This window comes from Silurus aristotelis (genome assembly GCF_946808225.1).
Source record: "Silurus aristotelis genome assembly, chromosome: 24".
NCBI classification, from domain to species: Eukaryota; Metazoa; Chordata; class Actinopteri; order Siluriformes; family Siluridae; genus Silurus; species Silurus aristotelis.
Genome location: NC_139597.1, coordinates 15,381,384 through 15,398,766, shown reverse-complemented (window position 1 = coordinate 15,398,766; position 17,383 = coordinate 15,381,384). Strand labels below are relative to the sequence as shown.

The following is a 17,383-nucleotide window of genomic DNA, read 5'->3' as shown; positions in this document are numbered from 1 at the left end:
GGAAACAATTGTGAAATGTGTTTTAGCATTTGAGAAAAACTGTAATTTGTCAGTTTAATCTATAGCTTTCACTATCATCTACTGTTGCCATGTCTGTAGTAAAGAAATCTTTCTGTTGATATATATTGTTGTGACATGCAGACAGGTCTGGAAAGAATGGATTGCGTTCAATTTCAGCACACAAAATTGATCTCTAAAGATGATGTGTTGGAACTTCCCAAGCTGACCCTCTCTGACTAGATATTTGATTGAGACTGAATCCCCAGTTTAGACTTACATAGATTCCAAGCTTCTTACAATATGGTGAACTAGGAGTGCATATCTAAAGAAATGATAGACAGAAACAGTAACATTTCCCTTAAGTACTGTACATCCTTGATTTTACTAACAATGGACGAGTCTGACATCACCATCCATGACGGGGATGCCATTTTAGCATTTAATGTAACTTTTCTCCACGGTCAAAAAATATCTAATATACAGTATAACTGTTGTTAATTTAAGTTCCCAAAGTACAACGTGATCAGTATCCAACACACATACTTTAAAAAAGTAATAAAACCATTACAAGAAAAAGCAAGCAAAATAAATGAACATATTAAAATCAAATTTAAGATATGGTGATGGTAATAAACTGAAATTCAAGAAATTTGTGTCAAGGTTTTTTCAACGACTTGTTTGTTTGTTTTTTTTTAGAACAAATGTTCTGTCTGTATATTAAAAGCTTAATGATTAATGGGACTACTAAGACATGATACCCAGAATATCCATTCCAAAACCCAGTTTCTTCTTCAGCATATTGTACAGAGAAACAGGGCAGTGATGTGTATGGCATAATTTACAGATTTTTACACAAGATAAAACCAAGAACATAAACACTTTTAAAAATTTTTTTTTAGATTATATTTAACAGAACTTTCAAATAATATTCTTAATATAAAAAATATATAATAATATTATAATAAATTGTATATATATATATATATATATATATATATATATATATATATATATATATATATAAATAAATTATATATAAATAAATTATATATAAAAATTATTTTGGATAGGGTATGTCACTAATAAAAAAAAAAAAACATTCAAATAAAGCAAAATCGCTTGAGTTATATTATTCCTGCCATATCAATATCTCCAAATGATGTTGTACACAATACATAATAAATCAGACATTTACTTTTTTTTTAAGTATTTGTCAGCAATTTTGGCTATTACAACACAGATATACAAAGAAACACACAAACAATCGTATTTGCCCGAGAAGGAGGAAATGTGTGATGTGCGTCTCACCAAGGTCTGATAATTTATCAATGAGTACCAAATAAGGTGTGTATATAATTAGACAATTTATACTCTGTATTTGGGCGTGTGTGTGAGAGTATGCGAGTGTGCATACACAGCAGGTAATGTTATAGATAATTTTGCTTTGCTTGTCTCCTTCATGCTCCCTCACCAAGACAAGAGAATGATGAAAATTAGATCCTGCTATGCAGCAAGTGATTTGGAATAAACAAGTCTACACACAAACACACATACACACACACCCACAGTGGGTAGCTCATCAGAAGGTGGGTGAGAACAGTAATCGCTGGAATAGACACTAGAGAATAAGGTATGGGCAGCTCTGCTTAGTGCTTGCATCTAACCTCTCCTGTGTTTGCTTCGTCAAGAGCAGCTCATTACTGCTGTTGTTCTCTCCCAGAAGCCGCCGTTAAATAAAGCTGTTACAGCTAGGATTTAAACTGATCCCGGATCAGTGTAAAGTGTCTTGTCAAGCTCTATTTACACTGAAATCTAGTCCTTGGTGTGGTCCAGCTTTTTCAGCTGAGCAGTGTTCCCCAATAAGAGTTCATTCTTCTCTGTAAGGTTAAAGATGAGCAAGAAGTAACTGGAGTGTTATCTAGTCGTAAACAGAAAATAAGTATTGACGTCACATACACCCATGTACTTACATTAACATAACATCATCTACTGTGAAAATCTTAACAGTCTTAAATTTTCACCCCTGAGTTCAAACCCTGTTAATCTTGACCTTTAGCAACAACTCTGCACTAAATAGCTAACAGCTTAACTGACCTAAATGTACATGGCATGTCACCACCGGAGAGAAAGCAGGTCAGACAGACCACAAGTCTCACCAAAACTACTAATGCTCCGTTCACAAATGCAGTGATTTTATTGATTCGAGTCTCAAGTCACTATACTATGAAGTCTCCAGTAGACATTTTTACTTTTATCATTTTCAACTGGGAGAAAAAAAAAACTGGGAGAAAATACAGTTAAAAAAAGCAATATTTATTAATAGGAGAAGTGGTAATGTAAGTACTGCTGGAAGAGACTTGCTTCTTTAAATGCAGTCGTCTAAAGACTGTTAGTGACTCAGCAGTTCTGACATCAAGTGGAAGTTTCAAGACTCATGAATCATGTCTTTCTTTTACCCTGAGTACAAGGAAGTGGTGGAGAATGCAAAAGCGTGGGATGAGATATGTGCTGTAAGGCACACATCAACGTGCTTCAATGTTTTAATCCTGCTATGAGGTGGTCTAGTGGTTAGGATGCGGCGTTCTCACCGCTGCGGCCCGGGTTCGATCCCCGGTCAGGGAACCAACCCCAGCCACTCTTAGTGTGCCAAATGGAACATGCGGATGATCCGCTGTGGCGACACCTGATGGGAGAAGCCGAAAGAAAGTTTTTTTTTTATATAAAATATGACAAAAAATTTAATCTTTTGTTTAACAGTTGAATGTCAAATAATTCAATCAATTCATTGAGCATAACAAGGAACAATAAACCTAATCATAGTCCTAACCATTCATACAATGTCTTCATTATTTCAGAACAAAATGAAGAAAAGGGAAAGTGCAAGGATTTCGTTTATCAGCCTTCACCCAATAACTCAATGACAATTGAGATTTTAATACACTATTTAATGAGAGAGGACGAGAAAGTAGAGAGCATAGCACAGAATGCGAATCTTCCCAAAGGTCAAATAAATCCTGTTGCCCTTGTGCATTAATTACTCAATTTCACTGTACCATAGATTTTAAAGGCAGATGATAAAAACGCAATTACCTCTGTGCTTTAAACAGTCATATTGAAGCTCATCTACATAATGAACAAAGTGCTTGGACTTTTGCCACATATCAACCCTTATATTCACTGTATTTATGCTGTTCTGCTGAGCCAGGAAATCTCCATACATTTCATATCAAAAAAGCTAAATATGACAGAGCAGCAGATTCAGCCATGGGCTTGATTTGTAGCCTTGTGCCAGTTTTGGAAACTAGTAAATGCATTAATCCAACATATATAGTTTAAACACAAAATTCGGTTGCCTAATTTTATGAAATCTGAGAAAAAAGGACACAAACTCAACAACCATACAATACATAATGCTGTCTAAAAAATTAGGCAAAAGTAGTCTAGCTACATGTTCTGGATATTCATCACTGAGATCTCATCATTGTGTGTTTGTGTTCTGGCTGCCAGATAATGGATTCAGTTGAAGTTTGTTATTTCAAAATAACGAGTGTTATAAGTATAAAGTTTGGACTAGCATTGGTTCATCATGTATTTGGCATCAGGACTGTTAACATTTCTACTGTTTTATTTATTTGTTTATTTATTTATTTATTTAGTTATGATGAGCAAGAAGGGCTGGAAAGTTCATTAAATATACAAAGAAAAGCCCCACAATAGTAATACCCCTGGAGTGTTTTTTTTCTTTTCTCCATCCAAAATACTAAATTATTTATCCGATTATTTTTGACAAACACGCTGCCTGAATAAACATTAGCTTTTAAGTTATCCTGTAAGTTAACCATTAAATAGGTTCAGTGCTATGAGTGTAAATAACAAATAAAAGTGGCCTCATTGTTTGCTAATGGGTTCTCCTAAAACCTAGTTTGCTATACACACAATGCTGTAAAGATAAGCTAATAATGCATAGTAAATCTGTAATATTATACACTAAACAGACCCCAGTGTATATATTTCCAGACACTGAACCAAAAATGAACTAAAACAATGTTTTTTTTAAACTTAATGAAAATTTATTGAATTAATATTTCCCATGAGCTCTAGCAGCATTTAATTACCTGCCACTAATTAAGAGGCTTAATGTGTAAAATGTCTAGTATGTCTAAAAGTATGTCTATTGTTCTTGTCCAATTATATGTCCACTTTTTACTTTCCCCTTTTATTTTTAGTACACAACAAACCATGGGCATGTGCCAGTGTGATAAGCGCAATGCTTTTGTTAATATAAAAAATATAATTTAAAAGTCTGGCAAGGCATCGTCTTAAGTACATAAAAGGAAATAAACAGAGTCTCTGAGCATTTGTAAGACAGACTGGTAATATTCCTTTCATACAACTGCAAAGGAAAGGGACTTTTTACACGACACAATTCATATTTCATTCAAATAAGATCCAGAACTAAATTAATCAGACATTAAAAAGCAAAGGGCAATAATACATACAGTGATTCATTTTACAGAGAGTATTTTAGTGTTAATAGGTAATGATATAAAGTTCTAATGAAACATGCCATGATATTCAAATAACTGGCCTCAACCATGTTACATTTGCTTGTACTTTGTTAATGTAAGTGTTTATAAAATATCACTTTCATTTTGCTTTTGAACAAATATATATATAGTGTTTCTACAAGTTAATATGTGCTTGCAATAAACTGCAGAAAGACGTACTCTGGTTACTTAAAAATGTCAAGAAAAAAAAGAAAAACAGAAAGAAAGGTGCTTTATACATGTCCGTTACAGGACAGTTAAATTCTTTCCACAGCATATTTCAGTCATACTGGGGTCAGACATGTTAAAGTGCCCCTGGAGCACAGAGGATTAAGGGCCTTGCTCAAGTGCCCCAAGGATGGCAAATTGATGATGTGGGGGCTTGAACCCCTCACCTTCTGAACAGTAGCCCAGAGCCTTAGCAACTTGATACTGTTCATCACTTAAGCCAATATCCTACAAGATCTTAGGTGCATTATCAAAATCTTTGAAATATATTTAAAATGGCTTATATACTGTACACTGACCAGGCATCGCCAGTTCAGCACTGTTCCTTCTTTGGACCACTTTTGATAGATACTGACCACTGCAGACTGCAGTTTTGGAGATGCTCTGTTACAGCCGTCTAGCCCAATTTGGCCCTTGTCAAACTCGCTTAAATCCGTACACTTGTCCATTTTTCCTGCTTCTAACACATCAACATTGAGGACAAAATATGCTGCCTAATATATCCCATCAACTATCAGGTGCCATGATGAGAAGATAATCAGTGTTATTAACTTAACTACTTATAATGTTTAAATGTCAAAATGTGATGCCTGGTCAGTGTATGTCCGGTACGCTTATTATTACAAAATTATACTACCAAAGTAGATTTCCTGAAGTGTCAAGTGTCTACTAGCAAATGAACACACTATAGGATCTGGTCTTGGTTTAGACACTGACTGAGCTTTGTGTGTTGTTGACCTCACCTTAATTCTGGAGATTCAATCTTTTATTTCCTTTTTGTTATTTTTGTTAATTTATTTCCTATTAATCTTGTTTTTGCTATTAACAAAACTTGCTAATTATTTTTAATTGCTTGTATGTTAATAAAATTGTTGTGATACACTGAAGAGGAAACAAAATGAGTCAAATCCTGACTGGACCTACAGTACTGCACATAAACAAAGAATAACTGATAAATATCTGGTTTGTATCGAAAACCCATTTCTTTTTCTCAAATAGCAGGATAATGTCTCAAGTTTAGCAATTTTTCCCCAGACAACACAGGCAGCCATTTCGAGTTCTGAAAACATTTATTAAAAGTACCAGACTGAGGTGAATGTTTGAAGCAAGTTTATTTAACCAGCATGACAGTCGTTATACAAAATGAAACAACATGACTTTTAGAAGGAGTGGGCAAGTTAGACAGATTTATTTACAAGATCATTGCTACTTTATAGCTTTGCATTCAGGGGAATTTTTTCTTTTTGTAATTTGGTCACCTTGTTCTTTCACTAGGCAGCACAGAACAGCATAATGCACTCAAAGAAATGAGTTAAAAATGAGTTCTGTTACACCATTTGTGAGACACTTCCATTCTTTTATATTCTTTGATCTCAAGCCAAAAGATATTTGGTTTGACTTCATACTAGACAAATTCCCATTAAAATAAAAGAAAAACAATTATATATATATATATATATATATATATATATATATATATATATATATATATATATATATATATATATATATATATATATATATATATGTCACTGTCTGTCTTTGTGAAAGAAATATAAATACACATTAAGTCTAAATTTAATTACACTGCATGTTTGAGAACAATTTACATAAGTACAAAACGAATCAGCTTATGACCATGACCACACAAGTCTACTTTTCCATTCGCTTCTATACAGAACTTGAGGACAATGACACCCTAAAATATTTGCATGATCTTTTTTTCTTGCAAAAAATACTAATTAATAATAATTGTATTAAATTAGTTAAACCTGAATCATCTAATGAGTATAGAGGGACGATAAATATGATCAATACTCAGTGTTTTGGATTTGAAAAACTTTGAGAAATATAATTTTAAGTCAATAATTTTGCCTCAAACACAAGGAAAATACATATTCACACCGACGTCCGATGCGAGCAGGAAGTTAAGCATACAGCAGTCATGTCTATGTACTCAATAAGAGGTGGTTTCGAGAAGTGCTAATGCGATTCTGACCACATTACCATGTCTACGATTTTACCATGGACAGCAAGTTCGAACAAAGAGCAAACATGAAATTCTGCATGAAAATGGGCAAATCTGCCACAAAGAGACGTTAGATAAAATTCAGCGTGAAACTAAGCAAATCTGCAACAGAGACTTTTCAGTGATGTTCTTCAAGAGTGGAAGAACATCACTGGAAGCTGATGAGAGATCAGGAAAACCTTCAACAAGCTCCCCCGAAAAAGTCGAAACGATTTGGCAACTTTCTCATGATGATTTTCGGAGAACAATCCATATGATGAAGATCTAGCTCAAAGATCGCTGTTTTGACACCATTTTGGAGGTCCAGGACACATTCCATAAGTGGCAGGAACACTGGGAGCACTGTATTTTTGTGCAAGGGGACAATTTTAAAAGTGAAAGTGTGTAAACATAGATAAATATAATACTTTCTTAGAGCTAGTCACAAAACCTTTTGATACCACCTCTTACAATCAGAATCAAAAAATGTTTCATTTCCAGGTACAGCAAAAGGTTCAACAAAGAGCATTTTACAGTACTAGGAATTTGTCTTGGTGTCAGGTACATATACAAACATATACACAGATATGAAATGTGTAATTCTTCTTTTTCTTTCGGCTTCTCCCATTAGGGGTCGCCACAGCGGATCATCCATCTCCATACCCCCCTGTCCTCTACATCAGTCTCTTTCAACCCAACTACGTGCATGTCTCACCACATCCATTAACCTCCTCCTTGGTCTTCCTCTTTTCCTCCTTCCTTGTGGCTCCATCCTTAGCATTCTCCTACAGATATAACCAATGTCCCTCCTCTGCACATGTCCAAACCATCTTAATCTCGCCTTCCTCGCCTTGTCTCCAAAACATCCTACATGCGCTGTCCCTCTTATAAAACTCATTTTTAATTCTGTCCATCCTCATCACTCCCAACGTAAACCTCAACAAACAGTTTTTAAATAAACTATACTAAATTAAATAAATTATGTATACAGAAAGTGGCTTTGCATGAGAAGTAGTGCAATTTAAAATGAAAGTGACTGTCCGAACATATACCGACATGAAGTATGTATACAATCTAGAATGAAAAGAATATTGTATACAGAAATGTGAGTTTGCATGAAAAGTGTATATGAAATATAAATATGAAAGTAAAACTGACTGTCCGTAAGATTTTTTTTGGGGGGGGTTGGAGGGGGTCATCTGGGAATAAGTGGGGCACTGTTTAGTGGGGAAGAAACTGTTCTTGTGCCATTATGGTCTATTGGAGGAAAAGGACAGAAAAGTTTTTTTCAGGAGGAGAGGGGTCAGCTGCGATCTTGGCTGCATGTCTGCAGCTTGTCGCAGTCATTTCTGAAATCTTCTATCATCTCCACTGTTTTGAGAAAGTTGAGCTCCACACTGTCCATGCTGCAGTATGACAAAAGACGGTCCATTTCATTTCAGGAGGCCGAGTCCTTCCTATCAGAGATGAAGCAGATGAGGGGGGGTATCATCAGCAAGCTTTAGGAGTTTGACAGACTGTTGACCAGATGAGCAGCTGTTGGGGTAAAGGAGAATAGCAGAGGAGAAAGGACATAGCCTTGGGTGATTCAGTGCTCATTTTACACACATCAGAGACATGCTGCTGATCAATGGCTGGTGAGGGAAAGACTGGGGAGGTCAGGTCTGTCACATTGTCTTTCAAAGCGGCAGTAGTACTCATTCAGCCTGTTGGCAGGTCGTGGGGGGCTCTAAACTTGTAATTGGTGATTGCCTTAAGCCTTTTCCTCACAACAGGTTTGTAGAGTTATAATCTCTGCCCATATGCAGGAATCTAGTGCACCATGATGTGGTCAGACTGGCCCAGTGCGGCACGAGGGACAGCATGATGGTGCACGGCTGATGGTGGTGTAGCGATCCAGTACATTCCCCTCTCTAGTCAGGCACTTAATAAACTGTTTGTATATGGGAAGTTTGTGGGAGAGATTACCTTAATTAAAGTTTCCTAGGACAATAACCAAGGCGTCCGTGTTTGTCCGTTCCACACGCAGTATCTCGTCAGCTGCGATTCGTGCACATTACCTTGTGGCGGGATGTAAACACAGACGAGAATGAATGAGGAGAACTCGCGGGGCGAGTAAAAGGGCTTGCAGTTAATGGTGAAGGGCTCCAGGTCCAGGAAACAGAGTTGAAACAGTACTCTCACTTTAATGCACCAACCGTTGTTAATATAGAAACAGATTCCTCGATATTTTGTTTTGCCAGAAATCTCTGTGTCTGTCTGCTCTATAAAGATTAAATCCACTCAGCTGTAACGCAGAGTCCGGTAAAAGATCACCCAGCCACGTTTCTATGAAGCACAAAACACAAGGCATATGAAAGTCTTTGCTTTTGTTCATTTACAGACACACGAGTACACCTGAGCGTTTCCCTCTTTTTCCGGGGCTTCACTTTGTTACGTGCCAACTTAATAAAAAATTGTCAGTAAATCCAGAAGCCAGAAAAAGGCTGAAGAAGACAGAAAAAGAAAATAAGACCACTGGGGTGGTAGCTCTGATGTTCGTGAGCTCTTCCCTAGAATAGGAGCCACTAGAACCATGGCAGAAAACTGAATAAAACACAAAAAAAGTAGAGGGCACCGAAATCGTGACTGCCGTCAGTGCCATCTTGTTTCCCTTTAGAAACAATTAGAAATAAGTAAGCTGCTCTGCTGTTGTGTTGCAGCAGGAGGAGAAAGAGGCACATATTTGTTTTGGAATGGAAACAGTCATATTATTTGGGGCTGACCTATTGGAAAAAAATATCCTCCTCAAAAAAGGCTTCAAGAAACATGTATAAGAAAAAGCAAAGTAGAGTTTATTGCAGTAAAACTACAATTAACCCAAGAGCATGCTCATGACATGTCAGAGATGAACTGAAGATCAGTGGCAAAATCTTCTTCATTTATATACATTGTACATTCCTGATACCCTTAAATTTGGAACTTCCCACATTTTGGCCCTCCCCATTTGCCATTGCCAAAAATATCTGTCTTCAATACATCATGCAGGGGTTTGTTTAACCATTCTTATATCTATTAACTTTAGCCTATATAGGGTTGAAGTAAAATAAATTAAGAACCATCTTATTCCTCCAGCTAACCTGCCATGTCTATTCTTTTTTATTTGACTTTTTTTTTGACTTTTATGTATTAGTGTACAGTAGGTGGTATAGATTACTATATCTATATGTGAGGAGCTTATAGGGACTGGCCAGTGAAGGTTCTGCTAAAGATTTTACTGAGCATTAGCCTTGTTTTCAAGGCCACTCTGGGCAAGAACATTTCACTTAGTTACTATGACGTGGTCAAAATAAAAATCCAAAACAATCTGTCCCTAGCTGTGTGCTGTGTACTTTTTGAGTGTGCAGTCTGTTTATTATATGAGCATGAAGTTTAAGATACATATTAACTCGCCTGTGTGTTAGATCACTGGTATTGTTATTGAAGATGAGACAGTTTGGCTAGAACCACCACCAGTTGATGAACCACCTGTGACTCCATTTGCTGTGCTAGTAATCCCTGGACAGGGCTTCTCTTGTAAAAGTCCAAAAGAAAATGTTTTGTGACATTCTAGAGTTTAACCCCATCACCAGCCTTCACAATATTTTAGGGTTTAAAATCCACGAAAGTGAAACACTTTATTTGAATACAAGGTTAGCCATTTTTTTTGCCACCACTGCAGCTCAACATAAATTCCAGAGTGGAGGTGTAACTATATATGAATGCATTATTCAGATGGAATGATTATCTGAAATGAATATGAGTATGAATACAGAGATTCAATTAGTATTTTTTTTATCTTAGCAGAAAGCTTTATATTGTGTGTGTTGGGTCTGTGATTATGCAGGGTGACTTTCGTGTCATTTTGAACTGTGAAAACAAGCATGGTCAAGCTTTTGGGAAGGGTTGCGAAATTTTGGCAGAAAAATAAAAGATAGGTATTTTTGAATATCATATAACATTTGAATATCTACATTTTGAAATGGAGAAACCAGTAAATTCAAAAGGAAAGGTAAAGACCCAGGAACCATATGATGTAGAGGGCAGCTTTTATATGTTTACATTTATGGCATATGTTAGATGCCCTAATTCAGAGAGGCTATCTCAGTTACACAGCTGATCAAATTAGGTCCTTGCTCAAGGACCAAGCAGCGGTAGCTTGGTTATCCTGAGATTTGAACCCATGACCTTCTGATCAGAAATTCAACATCTTATCCATTGAGATGCCACTTGCCTTTTTATACTGTAGTTTCCCCATGTGAGGAAAAGGTCACAAGATGGCAATGGCAAGAAAACAAACATATTAAAAGTTTTAAAAGTTGGCAGTCCTCTACTGATCCTTAGAGCCATGGTGCTGTGTTTCTTTGTATTGTATTCTTTATATTTGGCTCTGTCTCTAACAAACAACTGTTTAGATACTTATATTACAAGCAGTATAGCAATGTAGGTCAAAAAAGGATGATAACAGGATTTACGTATATGTACAGTAAGTGTGTGTGTGTGTGTGTGTGTGTGTGTGTGTGTGTGTGTGTGTGTGTGTGTGTGTGTGTGTTTGTGTGTGTGTGTTGCTCAACTAGATTTGTGATTTCTAAACTAAACTTCATAACTGTCTTGGCGATGCAAATGTTGAGTATCTACAGCTAGAGCGTACTTGCACAACATATAGTCAGAAATGTTCCATTTATTAAGAAACTGTGTGCACTACAATGTTAACTCTACAAAGTATTACTGAAGTACACTTCTCAAGGCCACTCCAAGTGAAAGCTGCAGGCTAAGCATGCAGAACTCTGAGATATCACAAAGCTGTAAAGAACCTTATACAGTAATCCTGTTTTATGTTATTTTATTTATTTATTTTTTTCTGGAAAGTTTAAAGACTCTAGGGAATACTGATTAAGACATTTGTATAGCATATTCCTCCTTCTATCAAAAAAACTTCACCCAGGGTTGAATGTGACTTGGATTGCAATGTCGATCACACGAGTATAGGCAAAGCTTAATATCAGGTTGTGCAGTCTGGAAAACAAATAGTAAATTATATGAAAAACATTTAAATGGCCTTGAATTGTACCTTAGTTAAAATGTAATATTTTTAAGTTTTTAGGTGTCTCACCATAATTTTTTTATAAAAATTGTATTACAGGGTCTTTAGGGACTAATTTAAAATGGCAGACTTGGACACTGCTGTTGTTGTTGTTTTTTATATATATTTTGTTAAAAACCTAAATTTATTTATTTTCTTAGGAATTCTGCATTCTTTTTTCCCTTCCAAAACCAGTCAGTGCTATTCAGCATCATTCCATCTATTCAGTATGTGTACAATATAATGCCTGTATCTGAAGCTACACTTCCTGACTAGCAGTTCTTCACACAGATGATTTTCTAAACACTTCCAAATGTGTAAAATCTTAAAGCTTTGAGAAACCATTCATCAAATATTAGAATAAACTGCAGTCCTTTATTTGGTTCGGGGTTGGATATTTTCAGCTGGTGGACTTTTTTAAACCGACCAGAAACATTCAGATGTTTAAACACTACAGCCATATTGTTGTTACACCTTTTACACTAGTATCATCAGCAGATTACCATATGAATGCCACTGCTTTGCTGAGAAATCACCCTCCAAATTATATATGGTCATGTAGTGGTGTCTTTACATTCATGAACAGGGTACAAGAAGGATGACAAACTGTGTATAGCAACAAAGGGCCTCTATTCAGTAAACATACAATTTCTGTTGTGCACCTATTTAATACATTTAACTGATACACTTGCAACACGTTATATATTCAAAATCTGCTTGAGTACCTTCTGCTAAAACAAATGATATTTCAATTGTAACTCATCATAAACATATGCATGTTTTTAGCATTGATGTGATTTTCAAGTAAGCAATAATCAGGGATTTTGGCCAACTTCATATTTGTAGCATTATCCCACTAATAGTCCAATACTCCTTTCCCAGATATTTTTCCAACCCCTTCGCATATTATCTGTAGTAAGTCTATTTTATATATATATATATATATATATATATATATATATATATATATATATATATATATATATATATATATATATATATATATACAGTGTATATATATACAGTGTATATATATATACAGTGTATAAATATATATATATATATATATATATATATATATATATATATATATATATATATATATATATATATATATATATGAACATATTGACACAGTGATTACTTTCCATTTTACATGTACATTAGATACAAGGTGAGGCCTTGTGTAGAGAAAACAAGAACATACAATACACCCGAGACACACATCATTCCATACACCAATAAGGATTGCTGCCCAGATCTCTTCTGTTCTTCTTTACTATGGCTTGAAGAAAGGAAAAGAACACTAACTTATGTCCTTTCTTTGAACCATTTCAGCTGTAATCACTGATTGTCAGGCTGGCTGATTTTGTGCTTATCTACATTCAGATTAATATCAATTCTGCAGTCCACAAAATGCTGAAATTCGACCAAAGCATCCAAGGACTCTGGTATTACTCATGGCATAATTTGAAAATTGATTAGATGGGAGGAAATTGTTTTCATGCATGAAACAAGTATGATTTAAGAATATTCAGAAACAAACAAACAAACAAAAAAAAAAACCAGGAATGTCACTTGAGAAATACACCATCAGGCAATAATTAACAGTGATTCTGTTTGTAGCAAACATACATCTGACCCATTCCTTGTTCAATTTCATGATTGCCTTGTCTTTTCTCTAACAGGAAAAACAAAGATTATCAGGGTCAAAAAAATGATATTTTTATTGTTCTTTTACTTTTCCCATGGCTAATGGTCTATAAATGTTTGATAGAGACTCCATGCTTACAGATAATAAACATGGTGGATTGTTAGTCATTGGGTGATTTTCTCAGCCACTGGAAGAACTGCTCCTTGTAAAGACTGTGCCATTTTACATTGGCCTTGACAATCTCCAACGCTCGAGTGAATGCTGAAACTGCTTCTCCATTGCTCATCTGAATAAAATCCTTCAGCTGTGGAGATAGAAACAAAATTACCGTATGACCACAATGACTAGAAATACATTATGACCTTATGACATTATGACCATAATGACTAGAAAGACATTACACAGTAGTGTGAAGTAAAGTATGAAGACATCTATCCAAACAGCTACAATATATGTGCCTGTTGAACATCCCATTTAAGATAGGAAGGCCACTAGATTTTTTAGCAAATAGATTTTATAGCATGGATGTGTGAATATCTGATCATTCAGCTATAAGAGCATAACTGAGGTCTGGTGTTAGGTAAGCAGTTCTAGGTGGCTAATCAAATTCAGCCCATGTCATGGCTCTTACATTACAACCTTCACAAACCCTCTTTGTGACACCATTGAGCTTGTTTTGTGCAGAGTGCAACTGCCATTCTGGAACAGGTATGGGTTCCTTAGTTCTACAGAAGAAAAACTGTATGTAATGTTCAGTAACCGTCTAATGTTTTGATCCAATCTGACCCAGGGTCCCTGAATAATGGGAACAAAGTGAAAGCATTTACCCTGCAGTAAACTGAATGACCTGTAAAGTACATGCAAAAGTCCATACAGCATAACCAATTCTCAGGTTTGTATGGATTGTATTTGTATTATTATTATTATTATTTTAAATTATTTTTAATTATTATTATTTATGATTTGCTTTGTTGCTGTAGTAGAGCTGCAGATGCAAAGCTTGGAGATATGAGTTTTCCAGGCTTTGATCTTCCATCAAAGATATCCACTGGCAATAGAAGTTTTTCTTTGTTACCATCATTCTGAATGGTCTCGGAGTTACTTGAGCCACAATGCTATGATGTGGCTATGCTTGCTTTGAGTGGAGCTTCTGCAAATATAATTCCAGTTTATTTCCTTTTTAAAAAGTCCCTTGTCAATCTTTGGTTGTCCCATATAGACCACACACACCATGTACTGTATACAGGGCAACATATCTTTACCTCAGTCTCCAAATAATTTTGAAAGAATCAATTTTATAAATGTTATCATGTGTAAATTATTTAAGGTTTGTCATATAATATTAAATTACAATGCCCTGTCTGTATAAAGTCCTAACAGTGAAATGTACTATTTAGAGGGGAGGTGGTAGCTTTGTGGTTAAGGCATTGGACTTTGGATTTGAAGGTCTTGAGTTCAAATCCCAGTCACACCAAGCTACCACTCCTGGGTCCCTGACCCCATAGCTACTCAGTTGTATAGAGATAAACACAAGTCGCTCTGGATAAGGGTGTCTGCCAAATGCCCTACTTTGTGGGATTTGTGGCTGTGATTTTTTTTAGGACAATTTACTAAAATTGTAGCAGGCTGCAGGGTAAAAAGAATTAACTTAGACTAACAATTAAAAACCAACATTTACACTGACACACATTTATTGTTTCAGTTGATTGGTTCTGCATATAAATAGGAAGCTACTGATGTCTATTCAAGTAAAATTGCAAAATTTTGTGTTTAAATTCTAAAAAAAATCATCTATTTTTTATAATCACACATAATATCTATCTATCTATCTATCTATCTATCTATCTATCTATCTATCTATCTATCTATCTATCTATCTATCTATCTATCTATCTATCTATCTATCTATCTATCTATCTATCTATCTATCTATCTATCTCTTCAATTATTTAATAAATTTGCTATTTTTAAGTACAGGTTGCATCTCTGTACTTATTCTCCACCCATAGCAATACAACTGAACATAGCCTTAAAAAAAAGAAAAAAAGACTTACAAAAGAGTTTCTTGTTTAATGTTGTTTCTTGTTGTTTAATGTCTTTATGCTTAAATAAAGTGTGCTATAATTCCTTCCAACAGAGTTTAAGACTGATGGTATCCTAAACTAGTGAACCAGTGTTGAGTTATTCATTGATATAGTCTTCAAAGCACTTTTGTACATCACTGTGGATAAGGGCATTTGCTTAATGCCGTAAATGTAAATAGAGAGGAAGACATGGCCTCTGGTTCTGCCAGTCATAGAGATGAAGGTGAGATCTTATCTTCAGAACTCACCTCATTTAGTTCGCTCTCTGTGTTGAGAAACTCCGTCACACCGCTGATTAGTTTAGAGTTCATAAATAAAGCCTCACCATACCTGCTCAGGAGGAAAGTGACGCTCAGTGCAGAAACATCAAAGACATACAGTACATTTTATTCTTATATTATCTCCACACACAATCAAAAGAGTACACAATTACAAACAAATAAACTGCATATTTAATATACACTAAATGGACAATTGTATTGGGACACCTTCCTTTTTCAGCTATATGTGGTTCTTCCCCAAAATTTTTACCACAAAGTTAAAGCATTCGCATTAACTTTTCCCTTTACATGAACTAGGAGACCCAACCCTGTTCCAGCAGGACAATGCCCCTGTGCACAAAGTGAGCTTCATAAGATTGCCTTACATGGGTTGTAGTAGAAGATTTTGATTTGCCTGCTATAGAGCTTTGACAGCTCTATTGATACATTTGAGGTTAATTGGAATGCTGGCTGTCCTCCACATCCTCAATCAGTATTTGACTTTCCTAACACACTTGTACAATAGCTGAATGCAAATTTACACAAAACACAACACACAAAACCTTCCAAAAATGTACAAAAAGCACATACAAATCTTATGGTAAGGTATCCACATACTTTTGTCCATATAGTGTATATACTGTGCATAAAAAAAAAATAAGATAAAATAAAAATAATAATTTAATATATATATATATATATATATATATATATATATATATATATATATATATATATATATATATATATATATATATATATATATATATATATATATATAATTCATGCACAAACAATAACGGACCGCGAGTGTGTGGAGGTGAGGGGCTTAACTAGGAGATGGGATGAGTGAGTAAATGAGAGTCAGGTGTGTGTGATCAGCATGACTGCGAGGAGCTCTGTGTGAGAAGAAGCAGGGTGCTTCGGGGAATGCCGCCGCCGAAGGAGGCGTGGCAGGGGGATTCCTGACATAACCAACGTTAAGTGGCAAATTTGCCCCCCCTTGTGCTCGAGATATTAGAGTTCGGCGACATACAAAAATCGACATAACCGACAAAAAAATGCTAAGACAAAGAAAAATTATTTGGCGTCGACTTAATAGGGTTGGCGAGTTAACCGAGGTTGAGATAAGTGGGTTCGACTGTATATATACAGTGGAACCTTGGGCTACGAATGCCCCAGCATACATATAATTCATGTTACGAATCGCCGTTCATCAAAATGTTTGCCCCTGGTCACGAACAAAATTTCGGGATACGAACATACGAATGTCGCGTGCCAAAAAATCGCAGGTACGTTGGTTCTTTTCGTATCGCCACCCAGCAAAGTAAATCTAAGAAGAGAAGTGATGAGAATGATTTAGGTAACGAATCTAAAAAGAGGAAATTAAGTGATGACAATGATTCGGGTGACAGTCTGCCCGATATTATAATGGAAGGAGATTCTACTTCCAAACAGTAATTTCGCTCCTCCTCCTTTTACGAACGTCGTCTCCATCATG

General features: G+C 35.6%; 1 protein-coding gene across 2 annotated transcripts in view; it reads right to left on the bottom strand.

Moving 5' to 3' along the window:
- Positions 1-13,587: 13,587 nt before the first annotated feature.
- The window catches only part of LOC310719051 (thyrotropin-releasing hormone-degrading ectoenzyme-like), a 212,951-nt gene continuing 209,155 nt past the window's right edge, over positions 13,588-17,383 (bottom strand). For both annotated transcript variants that reach the window (XM_083528343.1, XM_083528344.1), the window contains exons 20-21: positions 15,871-15,952; positions 13,588-13,842 (exon numbers count right to left, since the gene is read on the bottom strand). In XM_083528343.1, the coding sequence (XP_083384469.1) occupies positions 13,699-13,842; positions 15,871-15,952 (226 nt within the window). In that variant the 3' untranslated portion in view covers positions 13,588-13,698. The remainder of the gene's footprint in view (positions 13,843-15,870; positions 15,953-17,383) is intronic.